General features: G+C 53.4%; 1 protein-coding gene across 2 annotated transcripts in view; it reads left to right on the forward strand.

Annotated features, from left to right (window-relative positions):
• The window catches only part of DKK3 (dickkopf Wnt signaling pathway inhibitor 3), a 51,061-nt gene extending 38,321 nt beyond the window's left edge, over window positions 1–12,740 (forward strand). For both annotated transcript variants that reach the window (XM_055423363.2, XM_055423364.2), the window contains exons 5-8: window positions 7,435–7,527; window positions 8,862–9,006; window positions 10,179–10,335; window positions 11,150–12,740. In XM_055423363.2, the coding sequence (XP_055279338.2) occupies window positions 7,435–7,527; window positions 8,862–9,006; window positions 10,179–10,335; window positions 11,150–11,366 (612 nt within the window). In that variant the 3' untranslated portion in view covers window positions 11,367–12,740. The remainder of the gene's footprint in view (window positions 1–7,434; window positions 7,528–8,861; window positions 9,007–10,178; window positions 10,336–11,149) is intronic.
• The last annotated feature ends 769 nt before the right edge of the window (window positions 12,741–13,509 follow it).

Genomic DNA, 13,509 nt, shown 5'->3' on the forward strand with positions numbered 1-13,509 from the left:
CTCACGGGGCTGTGGGGACAGAGAGAGCCATGGAAGCCCGAGCAGGTGCTGACACATGGCAGGTGCTGTCTGAACATTCCCTGCTGCAGTGGGAGACGCTCCGAGGGCCAGAGAGTTTCAGCTGGTGGGGGTCCCCCGGGCCCTCATTTGATGTGCCCTGGCTCGTTCCCCTGAAGATGGGCTGCTTCTCAGAGCCCTGGGCTTGAGAGGAGGCTGTGGACAGCCCCTGCAGGGTCCCCAGGGGCCTCCTCCTTCAGGCCTCATGATGCAGGAGAGTCTGGGTTCCTGGGGACTGCGGGCAGCATGCCCTGGCCAGCATGAGAAGCGAAGCACGGCGGCAGGAGAGTCAGAGATGCTGTGCCTGCTTCGTTTGCCCACACAGAAGCCGAGGGCAGCCTCGAAGGGTTCCCGTGCTGTTTTCCTCCCTTGCCTCCCCTGGGTAAACTCCGAAATGGAAACTCAAAGACGCGGAATGGCTCCTCCGCCATTTTCCACTATTTCATGATAGTGTTGAAGCCCCAGGACCATTACCCAGCCCAGCATCCTGCCAAATCTCCAGCATGTTCCCCGCCTCCCCGCCGGCATCTGAGCTGAGTGCTGTGTAGGCCTCTGGCCAGAGCCTTCTAAATATAGCTCCGTCCTCAGAACAACAAAGCCCCGATCCCTCAAGTGGCATCCGCCCTGATGGCAGGCCTCTGGGCTGTCTGTCAGGCTTCCCCACCAGGATGGGAGGGAGGAACAGGGACAGACAGGGAGTGGCCAGGACCAGAGGAGCCTCCAAAGAAGCTGGTTCTGTGACACGTGAGGCCCAGATGCCGGTGGCCTTAGCCCTGAGTTCCTGCCTCCTGTCTCTGGCAATGTGTGGGGCCCAGGCCTTGTCCCAGGCAGGCTCTGCTAAGCCGGGACTGAGGGTGAGGAGACTGGTCGGTGCTGAAGGGAGAGAAGAAAGGTGATCCTCCCAGGAGGAGACGGAAAGATCCTGTCTTTAGGGTCAGACCCACTGGCCTGGACTCACAATGCCACGTCTAGGCTGGGTGACCCTGGGCAGATTCTTCACCTTAAATCTCAGTTTCCACGTCTGGGAAGCATGGATTCTTAGGCCCACACTGTGGGGATTCAGGAGAGGTGGTGCAGGGTGGTGGCAGCAGTGGCCCCACGGTGCCTGGGCCTGGTGCTTGGCTGCTGTGGGCGGCTGGTGTGGGCTCAGCTTGTCCTCTTGGCCCAGCACCTCATCCCACTGGCTCTGCGGTACTCGGATGACCCTCCATTCCGCATCTTTAATTTCCCCTCGTGAGTGTAGCATGGAGCCTCTCTTGCAGACCCAGTGCCCTGAGAGGTACCCTGAACCCAGAACATCCACCACCTGTTAGACAGGTCTCAGCCGAGCCTCTCTCCCCACTCACAGGCCTCTCATTTCAGAACTCACCCTTCAGCCACGCTATGTCCAGCTGAGTAATAATACAATCCTGGATTTCTTAACATCAGGCCTGGATCTGGGAGCACCAACCCATGTCTTCCCCTCCCATCCAACTCAATTCTGTTTAAGGCAGGGGGACCTGACCTGTTCCCAGGTTTCTAATACCAAGGGGTCCTCAGGAGAGACCCCAACTTACAGCTTTACCACATGGAGAGCCTGGTCTTTGTATAAGAAGAGGCCACTCTGCCTGAGACGCTTCACTGCTACAAGTGGTCCAGGCAGCTGCCTACTCTTAGTGACACTCTGTGGCTGGAAACTGGTCAAGATTAGGTGTGAGATGCCCAAGTGCTGGGAGGGGTCAAGATAGGGAGTTGGTGGAGGCATCAGCCCCTGCTGTTTAAACCTGGCTCTCTGCTGACAGCGAGTCCCCTGGTAAGGGGGGGTCCCTGGGGAAATCAGGCACTGGGGGGATTAGGATCCCCAGTCTTCTGTTGCTATGGCTACGATGGGGTTAGGATGCCCTTTCTTTTTGTTGCTATGGCTACATTCACAGAGCATGAACTCAGCACCACAGCACTGTGAGACAGGTCACAGCTGTGCAGTGGCAAACCCAGAATTCTGTTTCTGCTCTTGTGACCTTTAGGGGTTCTTCACAGTTTGAAGTTCCAAGGTTTCCAATATGATCACAATTCTCAAAGAGCATTTCTAGAGGCTGCTGGAAATACACACCCACAACAAGAGAGCTGGCAGACCATTAACAGAGCACTGAGCTTTCTTGGGGGGGCAGTCATGCTGAACTAACCTGCCAGAGCCCCTGGAGGTAGCAGAAACATGTCAGCAAAGGAAACCATCTCTTTAGTGTGTTTGGATTTTTCAGAAGTGTTTGGCAAAGTTCCGTGCTGAAAAATTTTCCATAGTAGAAAAAAAACTAATTGCTTTGCTGTGACTTTGCAGGGATTACTTTGTTTTGCATAGGAGTCAGTTCAGGGAAAGGAAGATATTCCTGAGGATGAACCTGTTCTTTTCTTGATGGAGAGCTGTGAACAGGAAAGGGTCTTAACTCGTTTATTTGGTGTTTTTTTTTTTTTCCCACACTGCAAGGGATTGAAAGCACCAAGTCCTAACCACTTTACCACCAAGAAATTCCCAGATCTTTTTAATTAAAGATCTGGAAGAGAAAGTATATAGTGAAAATTCCATATAGGATTATTGGAGAATGAGAAATCAAATTAATGGAATGTGCATATTTTGCTTAGGTTCCCAGATCATTGCTAACAGTCAGCATTTTGTAAGCCGGTTTGCTCCGGTAATGTATGAGTGGTTCCATCCACTCGACATACATCCATCGGGTGCCCCCATGTGCCAGGCACTGTGCTGGGTCCAGATACGTGTCCTACATATTGCTGTTCTGCTTTACAGAAGTGGGATTACATGCTTCTTCTACTTGCTTGGTTTTATTTACTGATGGATTGTAAACATCACAGTGCAAAGAACTACCTCATCTTTTTTAGTGCCTGCCTGGTGCCATTTTCCCATGAAATGGTTGTACAATAATTTAATCAGTCCCATCTTTCTGAGTCTTTCCATTATTTCTGGATTGCAAATATTATTCCAGTGTAGCCTGAAACGTCCCTGTGCTCAGATAGTGCGCATTTGGAGGTGTTTCTGAGGATAGCCACCTGAGTGGACACACTCGGTCACAGGATCTATATACATTTACATGGTTGATAGACGCTGATGAGTTTGCCTGCAAAGCATATCTACTTCAATTTTAGTAACCCCCAAATTACCATCTGGCCATGCTCAGTTTCTCAAATCCCTGCCCACACTGGATAATTATATTAGTTTCCTGTTGCTTCTGTAACAGCTTATTGTGTATTTGTTGTTGTTCAGTTGCTCAGTCTTGTCCAGCTCTTTGCAACCCCCTGGACTATAGCACGCAAGGCTTGCCTGTCCTTCCCCATCTCCTGGAGTTTGCTCAAACTCTTGTCCATTAAGTCGGTGGTGCCATCCAACCATCGCGTCCTCTGTCGTCCCCTTCCCCTCCTGCCTTCAGTCTTTCCCAGAATCAGAGTCTTTTCCAATGAGCTGGCTCTTCACATCAGGTGACCAAAGTATTGGAGCTTCAGCATCAGTCCTTCCAATGAATATTCACGATTTCCCTTAGGTTTGACTGGTTTGAACTCCTTGCTATCATATCCACTGTCATAAGCTATCATATATTTAGTGGTTTAAAAACAGCAGGAATTTATTATCTTACAGTTCTGTAAGTCAGAAGTCCAACGCTGGACTGAAATCAATGTTGGCTGGGCTGTGGTCCTTCTGGAAGGTCTAGAGAGATACTGATCTGTGGCCCATGGCGCATCCATATTCAGTGCCAATGAGGTCTGGATGACTGGGTGGGTGGGGTCTTTGCACATGGCTTTGCTCTGACCCTGACTCTGCTGCTCCTTGCCATGCAGAAAGCCCCATACCATTACACTGGATGTCCCTGCATAACCTGGGCTTCTTTCCTTCCATCAGGTCAGCTGATTAGCATGCTTCATTCCACCCATGACTTATCCCCTTGCCATGTAACATGACATGTCTGCAGCTCCCAGGGAGGAGGGTGTGGACACTGTGCAGGGGTGCCAGTATTCTGCCTTCTGCAAACAGGATCAGCCTTTCTGTTTCCGCTCTAGGTGGAAGCATGGCACCCTGCTCTTTTAAGTTGTGTCTTGGTTATTGGTGAGGTCAATGTGTGTGAGGAAACAAACTAGTTTCTCTGGTGGTAAGTTGTCTGTTCTTGCCCTTCTTTATCATTCAGTTATAAATGATACATCTTTGAGGGCAAGGGCCTTCTCATATTCATGATTGCATCTCAGTGCTTCAAAATGTAGCCTGGTTCAGAGAACAGCCTTGGTGCCTGTGGGCCCTATGGTTTTCTCTCCCTCACTCCCACTCCAAGTTCTTTCTATTCTGTTTTGGAAAATATGTCAGATGCTTCTGCTTGAACTGGCTGAGTTGAGGAAGGCAGTTCCTTCCTTCTGTGTCCAGGAAGGCATGGTGGCTGAGTGCTTTACTTATGGACTCTGGGGTCACATAGACTGAGGGCCCTGCTCCCGGGTCAGCCCCTGATTCAGGAGGTTCTTCCACCCTCTCTGAGACTCAGTTTGCTCACCAGTAAGCACAGCAGTGGTGGCATGCTGACCTTTTTGGGTTGCTGGGTTGGGAGCCAGGGACAAGAGCAGCTCCTTCTGAAAGGCAGACCCTGCTTGCTGAGCTGCTGCACTTGTCCTGGTGATGGAAGCCATGGGAGGAGCCGAGGGTGGGAGGTGGAGGGCTGGGCTGCTGGGCCAAGATGAGTGGGACTCTGGGAAGACACAGAGAAGAGCCGTTTTAGGTCATTCTGCAGGGTGATGGGCAGCATGTTCTCTTTCTATTACTGAACCAAACTTGAGCCTGCCTGCCCGCATGTAGTAAAGCCAATCTGCTGACAGCAGGTTGTGGTGAAGCAAAGTGCAGCGTTCATTGTAAAGCCAAGCAGGGGGTAACAGTGGCTACAGCACAAAAGACCTGAACTCCCTGATGGACTTCAGAGGAGGGTTTTTGCTTTTAATTTTTATTGGAGTATAGTTGATTTATGATGTTGTGTTAGTTTCAGGTGTAGAGCAAAGTGAATCTTACATATTTACATTCAGCCACTCTTATTTTTTTTTTTTAATTATTTTCCCATATAGGCCATTACAGAGTAATGAGTGGAGTTGCCTATGTTCTCCAGCAGGTTCTTATTAGTTTGGGATTGACAAATACACATTACTATATATAAAACAGATAACTAATAAGAACCTGCTGTAGCGCACAGTAAAGTGCTTTTCAAGACAGGGAGAGAGAGAGAGTTACACCTGTGTTTGATCAGCTTGTGGACAGTCTTCTGATTGGTTGGTGGTGAGGTAATCAGGAGTCAACTTCATCAACCTCCTGGTCCCAGCTTTTCTGGGGTCTGTGTGTTTGTGGTCGGCATATGGGTAACTTCTTCCACCTGGTGGGGGTTTTAGTGTCTCTCAAACAGCTGAAGGCTATGGCTCTGAATATTGTCTGTAGTCCTGGAGGAGGAGCTAAAGGTCCTAAACTTTGTTTAATGGCTTAACAATTATTAGTTTGTCTTGCTTGAGTGTTTTCCTATGGCTCTGCATTTTCTCACTTCTCTGATTCAATCTGTTCTTTGGAACTCAGGGAAGGCCTTAAGAGGCTAAAGTTTTTCTACCAATAAGAGGCAAACAGAGGACAGGGGATGGGGCTCTGTCCCAGGGAGGCCCCAGAGGGTCCTGCTCGGTTACACTTGGACAGTGTTTTTGAGAAGTAACAGAAGAGATTCAAATCACTTTCCACTTGTTAAGAGGTGTCAGAGCTCTGGTCCCTGCTGGAGCCCCTGGTGAGCACAGAGCCTGGCACATGCGGGTGACTTGTACCATGTCCCCAGGCTGGCCTCCTCCTCATCATCCCTCAGAGGGACTGTGGGGAGATGGTGTCCAGTGGGACTGATGGTCCTCTGCTGGGCAAGCTTTGCTTGGTGAACAAAAGCATGACCTGTGCTCTGGGGTGTGCCAGGCTAGGGATCAGTGCCAGGCCAGGGCTACAGCTGTCCTGTGCAGGAGCCAAACCTACAGTTGCCCTGAACTGAATGCCCTTCTTCTCAGCCCTGCAGTGTTGACCAGGGGACACACCTGTCACTCCCAGAAACAGCTTCATTCCCTTGGGAGCCTGGCCATAGCTTCCCTGCTGATCCCTAGGCTTGCACTCACGTTCTCGCCCTGGGGGAGTCTTTAGAAGACCCTGTTCACAGTCTCCTGTCCACACCCATTAGCCCTAGCTTAAGAGCATTCAGGCCAGGGCCTGCTCATCTGGGCCTCTCTGGGTCTGGCTCCACGCTTGCTTTCAGCATGGTGCATGCCCAGGCAGAAGGAGAAGGCAGGTCCCTCCCTCCCTCCCCTTCCATAAGGTTTGCTGGGGCCCCAGAACATGTGCCTCAGGAGAGTTTCTCTCTGTGGGTCTCAGACGGCCACATGGAGAGCCCTAAGCCCCCTCAGCCAAGGGCTGGTGGTGGACGGGAGCCCCTACCCTGAATACTGTACTATCCTGGGGGGCCCCTTGCCCTCCAAACCTCAGTTTCCAGCTTGGCAGCGTGGGGCAAGTAACCCCTCCCTGCTGCCTGGTGGTGGAGTCACGAAGGGAGGTCAGGGACATAGAGCCCACCGGGGCTGGCACCATGAGGGGTTGTCAGTGGTTGATCGGAGGCCATTCACCTCCTCTGCCCTTCTTTCCCTCGGAAGCTGCCCATCCCTAGACCTGAGCCTGACAGCAGGTCTGGAGCTAAAGCAGCCACGCTTCTGCAGTGACGGGTGACTGGCCGGGCCACAGCGGCCTGTCCTGTGGCCGCCTCCCTCTTCTGGGCCTCGGGGTGGAGAGACGCCTTCTCTCCCTTTCTTCACTCTCCCTCCTGCTGAGCAGGGCTGGCAGCCGTGAGAAGGCACCTGGGCTGGAGGGCTCGGCGCCAGCCACACCCTCCTCCTTCAACACTGTGGCAGCTCCTCGCCAGGCAGCCCTGGACCCCAGACCAGGACCCTCAGGAGGGCCCCCTGCAGCCACCCCGCTGCACAGCATCTGCAGCCCTTTCCCTCCCCGTCAGCCAGGGTCTGCTGGGCCTGGACCCCCGCCCTGCCTGTGCAGCCGCCTGAGCCTGGAGCTCATTAGCTCTTCTTATTAAATCCATCTGCTCTGCTTGAAGAATGGCCCAGAGTCTCCGTGCTCCCGCCCCGGGTGTGTGAGGGGAGGGCCGGACACAGGGCCATGTGTGTGCTGGGTGCAGCACCCTGAAGGGCAGCGGCCTGGGCGTGCTGGGTGGCTGAGGGCCCCGTCGGCCTGGAGGCCGTGCTCGCAGGCTGAGACTGTGGCGTCAAGTGGGGCTTGGCCCTGCCAGGGCACAGGGGTCAGCTGGTCTGCCTGTCACTGACGAAGCTGCCCCCTCCTCCCCCCAGGAGTGCATCATCGACGAGGACTGCGGGCCCAGCAGGTACTGCCAGTTTTCCAGCTTCGAGTACTCCTGCCAGCCGTGCCGGGACCAGCAGACAGTGAGTGTGCCCAGAGACCCCGGGGCAGCAGCACCTGAGCCATGGGGCCCCAGGCAAGGGCACCTGGGGGAGGAGGCCAGCAGCCCACGGCTCTCAGCTGGGCTTCCCGAAAGCCTCCTAAAGGGCCCCACCATGTCCGCACTTGAAAGAGCCAATCCATGGTGCCCAGTGGGGCTGACTCCTGGGGTGATCAGGAAGCCGTCTGCAGATACGCTGCCACCCTGCCCGCCTAGTGATCTCTGGCCCCATTGCCTGCCTCACAGATAGCAGAGATGGGGAGAGAGGGCTGAGGAGGAGGCCCCACCTTGTCCCTTCCCTGGGGAAGACCCATCCCAGTAGACATAGCCAGCAACAGCAGGGCAGCCCTTGGGCAGGGAAGGGGCAACCCACCCCCACCACATCTTCTTCCCAGTCTGCTCCGAGAGGGTAGAAGGGGGCCCAGGAAGAAGCAAAAGCATGTTCCAGATGGAGGCTCCACCAAGAAGCAGGAAGCCAAGGAAGAGGGACTTTCCCTCTGCCCAATAGATGCTTTGGACCAAGCCATATATAGGCTTTCTTGTCCCTTTCTGTTATTAAGGCAATCACACAGCCTGATAGGGCTTGCCAGGTGGTGCTAGTCGTAAAGAACCCACCTGCCAATGCAGGAGACACAGGAGACGTGGGTTCAGTCAGGAAGATCCCCTGGAGGAGGGCATGGTAACCCAGTCTAGTATTCTTGCCTGGAGAATCCCATAGATAGAGGAACCTGGTGAGCTGTAGTCCACGGGGTCCCAAAGAGTCAGACGTGACTGAGCAACACTCCCTCCCTCCCTCATAACAAGTTTAGGAAGTCGAGGGCTTCTTGCTGCCCCACCTGGCCCTACCTGTGCTTGGGTGGCTGCTGGGTGCCACACTCTGTGTGTGACTCCAGGGCTGAGGCACCCAGGGCCCACCCATCCATGGGGCTGCCCAGGCTTGGGCCTTAGTTTAATCTGGCAGTCAGATTCACGCTGCTGCCTGTGTCTGCGGGCCATAAGCAATCTTCCTACCTAATAAAAAGGAGGCGAGGTCCAAGTCTGTGGGGGAACCGAGACGATGCGACCATCCTTTGTAAACTCTTGAGCTGCGTAGGACTCTGTAGATGCCATTTCCCTCTACCTGCCCAGCTCTCATCTCCGCCCCCATTGGCTTCCCTAGAAGGCCCCCAGACCTAGGAGCTTGGTCTCCTTCTGTCTGTAATGGGAGGAGGATGTGGGTGAGCTGACCTGTGCTATCTCCAGGATCAGGAGTAGGAACAGGCTGGGCTCCCCCAGGTCTGTGAGCAGCTGGATCATATATCTTCCCTCCTCCTGCAGCTCTGCACCCGAGACAGCGAGTGCTGCGGAGACCAGCTGTGCGTGTGGGGTCACTGCACCAAAACTTCCACCGCAGGCGGCAACGGGACCATCTGTGATAACCAGAGGGACTGCCAGCCGGGGCTGTGCTGTGCCTTCCAGAGAGGTGCGCGGGCTCCCCTCTGGGCACTGGACAAGCCCTGTCCCAAGCGCCAACACACCGGGCCTCCTGGGGCCCCATCCACGCCATCACACCTTTTCAGGGACCCCCTCCCGGGCAGGGTCCCCGGTACTCATTGGTATGTGTCCCAGCCTCACGACCTCTGCCTGCGGCCGAAGGCCAGCTCAATGTGTTCCTGTCTCTTTTCTTTTGGCAGGGGGGCTGTGGCACCTAGAAACTAAATTCTTTCAGGATACATGATCCTGAGGGAGGGACACCCCCAGATGTATGGATGAGGGCAGACCCTCGCCCTACTCCTCTCGTCCCCAGGCCCACCCACTTTCTTGCCGGTGGCCCCCTTTCCCACTGCCCCTCCTGGGTGAGGCTGGTTCAGTGCTCTCCCAGCCACGGGTGTTTCTGAAGCCCTCCCCCAGCCCCTCCACCACCGCAGTCCACCGGTGCCTGCTGCCCCAGCAGATTTCCTCAGGGACGTGGCTCGCTGGTAGCTTTCCTCTGGGAGCAGTGGTTGCTTCTGTCCTGTCACTTCAGTTGGACCCTTCAGCTGGCCTTCCAAGGCCTTTGCTGGGTCCAGCTTGCTTGACCTCTGTTTTTCTCCACTCTTCGGGTCTTTTGGGAATCTCATTGCCTCAACCTTTCTCTCCAGCCCAACCTCAGGCCTTTGTTGGTTTTGTACCCACCCCCCTTTTTTTCTGTTTTTTTGTTTATACACACACACACACAGACACACACTTTTCATATTTTAATTATACAAATATATTTTCAATGTAGGAAGACTGGAAGGTACAGATAACAGCCTTATCTATATCCTTCCAGATTGCTTTTCTTTAAACACATATATGTGTATTTTGTTGCAGTAATTTCCTGCCTGTCCAAAAATACTTCAATGCCCTTTTCTAGTCTTAATTTCTTCAGACTTCTGGCCTCAAAACCCAGTACAAGCCCATCTCTTCCAGGCAGCCCTAACTGCTCAAGCCTTTTCAGCTTGTTCCCTCCTGAGCCCATGCTGCTGTTCTTGTTTCCTGCCATTCCTTGTCTTCAATCCTAACCTCTACTTTGGGGTTCACAGTGGAAGGTGGGGCTGCACCCCATTTCTCTGATCCTTCTCTTGGTGCCTGCCTGGTGCTGGGCACGCAGAGGTGATTCTTGGCTGGTTCTAGGTCTGTTGTTTCCTGTGTGCACACCCCTGCCCATGGAGGGTGAACTCTGCCATGACCCTGCCAGCCGGCTGCTGGACCTCATCACCTGGGAGCTGGAGCCCGATGGAGCTTTAGACCGATGCCCGTGTGCCAGTGGCCTCCTCTGCCAGCCCCATAGGTGAGGTCCCACCTGTCCTTCCTGTTGAGGGCCAAGAGCAGAGGAGGTGCCACCCAGCGGGGACCCAGGAGCAGAAGCTGGGGAGAGATGTGGATTTAAGACAGGTTTAGTTTGAGGTGTCCTTGGGTTTTCCAGATGGAGGGCCTAATAGTGATCTCTAGAATGAAGGCTCAGGAGGTGTGACCAGGGTACAGATTTGGGCTCATCCAGGTGGGGAGCTGAAGCCTCCTGGGTAGATACCCTTACAAAAAGACTGGGTGGGGAGGGCTCCCAGGCATCATGACGACAACCAGAGAAGAAGAGGGAGGAGGAGACAGAAGGTGCAGCCAGAGAGGCAGGAGGGGGCCCGGGAGAGCGGCCAGAAGAGTTAGAGGCCGCGGAGGGATGCGAGGCATTAGGCCTGCTGGAGGCTCGTTTCTCGGTGTGCGTCTCACTCAGCGGCCGCTGCTCTGCCTTCTTTCCCAGCAGAATCCAGGGTGGCTGGGCAGGCAGGTAGAACTCTGGGCCCAGCCCACGAGGCCCAGGGCTCCCCACGGGCACAGCGGGTGAACTCTCAGGGGCTGCTTCTGCCGGGGGACCTGGGGGGGCAGGGGGCTGTAAGCTGTCAGACCTCGGAGTCCTCAGGGTTACCCCAGCCAGTCAGTCACAGGAGGACAGACCTGCACTAGACACGGGAGAGCTGCCCTTTGAGGACACCTGCTTACAGGTGTCCCTCCATCAGCGTGTTCGAAGGCAAGGGGTTAGGGGAAGTTGAGCTGGGGTCGCGCAGAGGGCGGGGCCTTAGTTTGAGGGCTCCCCATTTCTCCCTTCACAGCCACAGCCTGGTGTACGTGTGCAAGCCTACCTTCGTTGGGGGCCGTGGCGACGGGGAGAGTCTGGTGCCCAGAGAGGCCCCCGATGAGTATGAAGATGGTGGCTTCATGGAGGAGGTGCGCCGGGAGCTGGAGAACCTGGAGAGGAGCCTGTCAGTGGAGATGGCTCTCGGGGAGCCCGGGGCTGCCTCTGAGCTGCTGGAGGGAGAGGAGATTTAGACCCAGGCCTGTTGTGTGGGTAGACGTGCAATAGAAGTAGCTAATTTATTTCCCCAGCTGTGTTCCTAGGTGTGGGCTCACCAGGCTTTTTTCCGTGGCCTCTTCCCAGTACATTTTCCTTCTGGCTTGAAACAACATGAGGGGCTGCACCCTTGTCCAGCACGCCCCGCCCCACTGTGCATCATCACAGCTCTGGTGCCTGGGGAAGGCTGGGGTGTGGGAGGCTGAAGCAGAACAGGGCTGCTAAACTGGTCCAAAGTATTGGCGGCTCCGCCTCTGCTGGTTGGCAGATGGCATGTTTTGTTTTGTATGACATTGCCTTGAGTTGTTGGGGGTGGGGAGGGGATGGAAGAGGATCAGAATTTCCCCATGATGGGTTTTAGGGGAATGCTGACTCTCAGACACGTGAAGGATGCCCTGCTTTGCAAATGTAAACCTGTGACAGTGCAAGCAGTGAATCTGTCATGCTGTTCCCGCCGTGGGCACAGGCGCGCGCTGCCCGGAGCTGCTGCGGGTGAGCGTCTTCCGTGCTGCCTGCATTCATCCTGTCAGCAGTGTCACTCAGCTCCTACCTCTGTGCCAGGGCAGCATCCACGTCCTCTCACCACAGTCTGCTGAAGGGGGGTATTGGTCTCCTCATTGGTCAGGATCTTGGAGGCTCAGAGATGACATCTTGCTTGCCCAAGTCACACAGCTAGTGAAGACCAGTGCAGATTGCCCAGGTGTGACTCCATGCCCAGTGCTGTCCCTACTGCTCCCCATCAGCTTCCGTGTGCCAAAAGTCCCCCCTGCGAGGAAGATGAGATTTTTCTCTTTTTTTTTTGAGGCACATCTGGAACTAAAGTCAAACTAGTTCACATATACCTGTAAGGTTAAACTTCTACTGTTAGAAATACAGCATGCCCCTTGCTGTGGGGGTGGCTGTCATTCTCGTGGAGACAGAAAGTACTAACACTGTCCTCTGTGGCAGTCAGTCACATCAGTAGCTTTGAAGGTACACATGACTGGAGCATAATATATGTTAACTTGCCAGAAACAGTACTTAGGTAATTGTAGGGCCAGGATTATAAATGAAATTTGTAAAATCACTTACCAACAACCGAAGGCCATCATCAGCCACATGGAGAAAATCAAACCAAGCAAGGCTCTATGAAATATGGTTGTAATATCCAAGCTGAGAGCTGAATTGTATGCTGGTCCATAAATGATATTTTCAGGTGTCATGGACTATTCCCATCATGTATGCATCCAGAGTTATTAAATGTTAAAAGTCACAATTGTATAAGCATGCTTTCTTTGAGTTTTAAATTATGTGTAAACACATATGTTGCATTTAGAAACCAAGCATAAATCACTTAAACTACTCTCTTGTAACTCTTGGACTTCTTTTTTTGACTTGAAATAAATAGAAAACCCTTTCAGCCAGAAAAAATAAAAATGAACTGCATTGTCCAAAAAGGAAAAAACTCCTCCATAATGCAAAATTTCCAGGCAACTGAAGAATCAAAATATTTTAGAAATGTTAACCATTTTTGGATGGGAATTAGTCAAGAGTGTCAGTGCTTCACTGTCTCTGGAAGAGTAAATGGAATGTGTAAGCCCCTTTTGGGGCTTCCCTGGTAGCTCAGCTGGTAAAGAATCTGCCTGCAATTCAGGAGACCTCAGTTCAATTCCTAGGTCAGGAAGATCCCTTCTCACCCCGGTTCAATTCCTAGGTCGGGAAGATCCCCTGGAGAAGGGATAGGCTACCCACTCCAGTATTCTTGGGCTTCCCTGGTGGCTTAGACGGTAAAGAATCCGCCTGCAATGCAGGAGACCTGGGTTCAATCTCTGGGTTGGGAAGATCCCCTGGAGGAGGGAACACCAACCACTCCAGTATTCTTGCCTGGCGAATCCCCGTGGACTGTAGCCTGCTAGGTTCCTCTCTCCACTGGGTTGCAAAGAGTTGGACAAGACTGAATGACTAAGCACACAACACTGCACATGCCCCTTTTGAGGGGAGGCTGCTTTAATCACAGTTCTGGACTGAACACTGATCTTCAGGGACCATAATTCATAATAATAAAGCTACTATATAGGAAGGTCAGGGTGATATATGGGTGACAGACACCAGATTAGACAGTATACTCATATTAACTCAATC

The sequence above is a fragment of the Moschus berezovskii genome, chromosome 14, assembly GCF_049115385.1.
Source record: "Moschus berezovskii isolate FMDL1 chromosome 14, NW_MosBer_1.0, whole genome shotgun sequence".
Classification (NCBI taxonomy): domain Eukaryota; kingdom Metazoa; phylum Chordata; class Mammalia; order Artiodactyla; family Moschidae; genus Moschus; species Moschus berezovskii.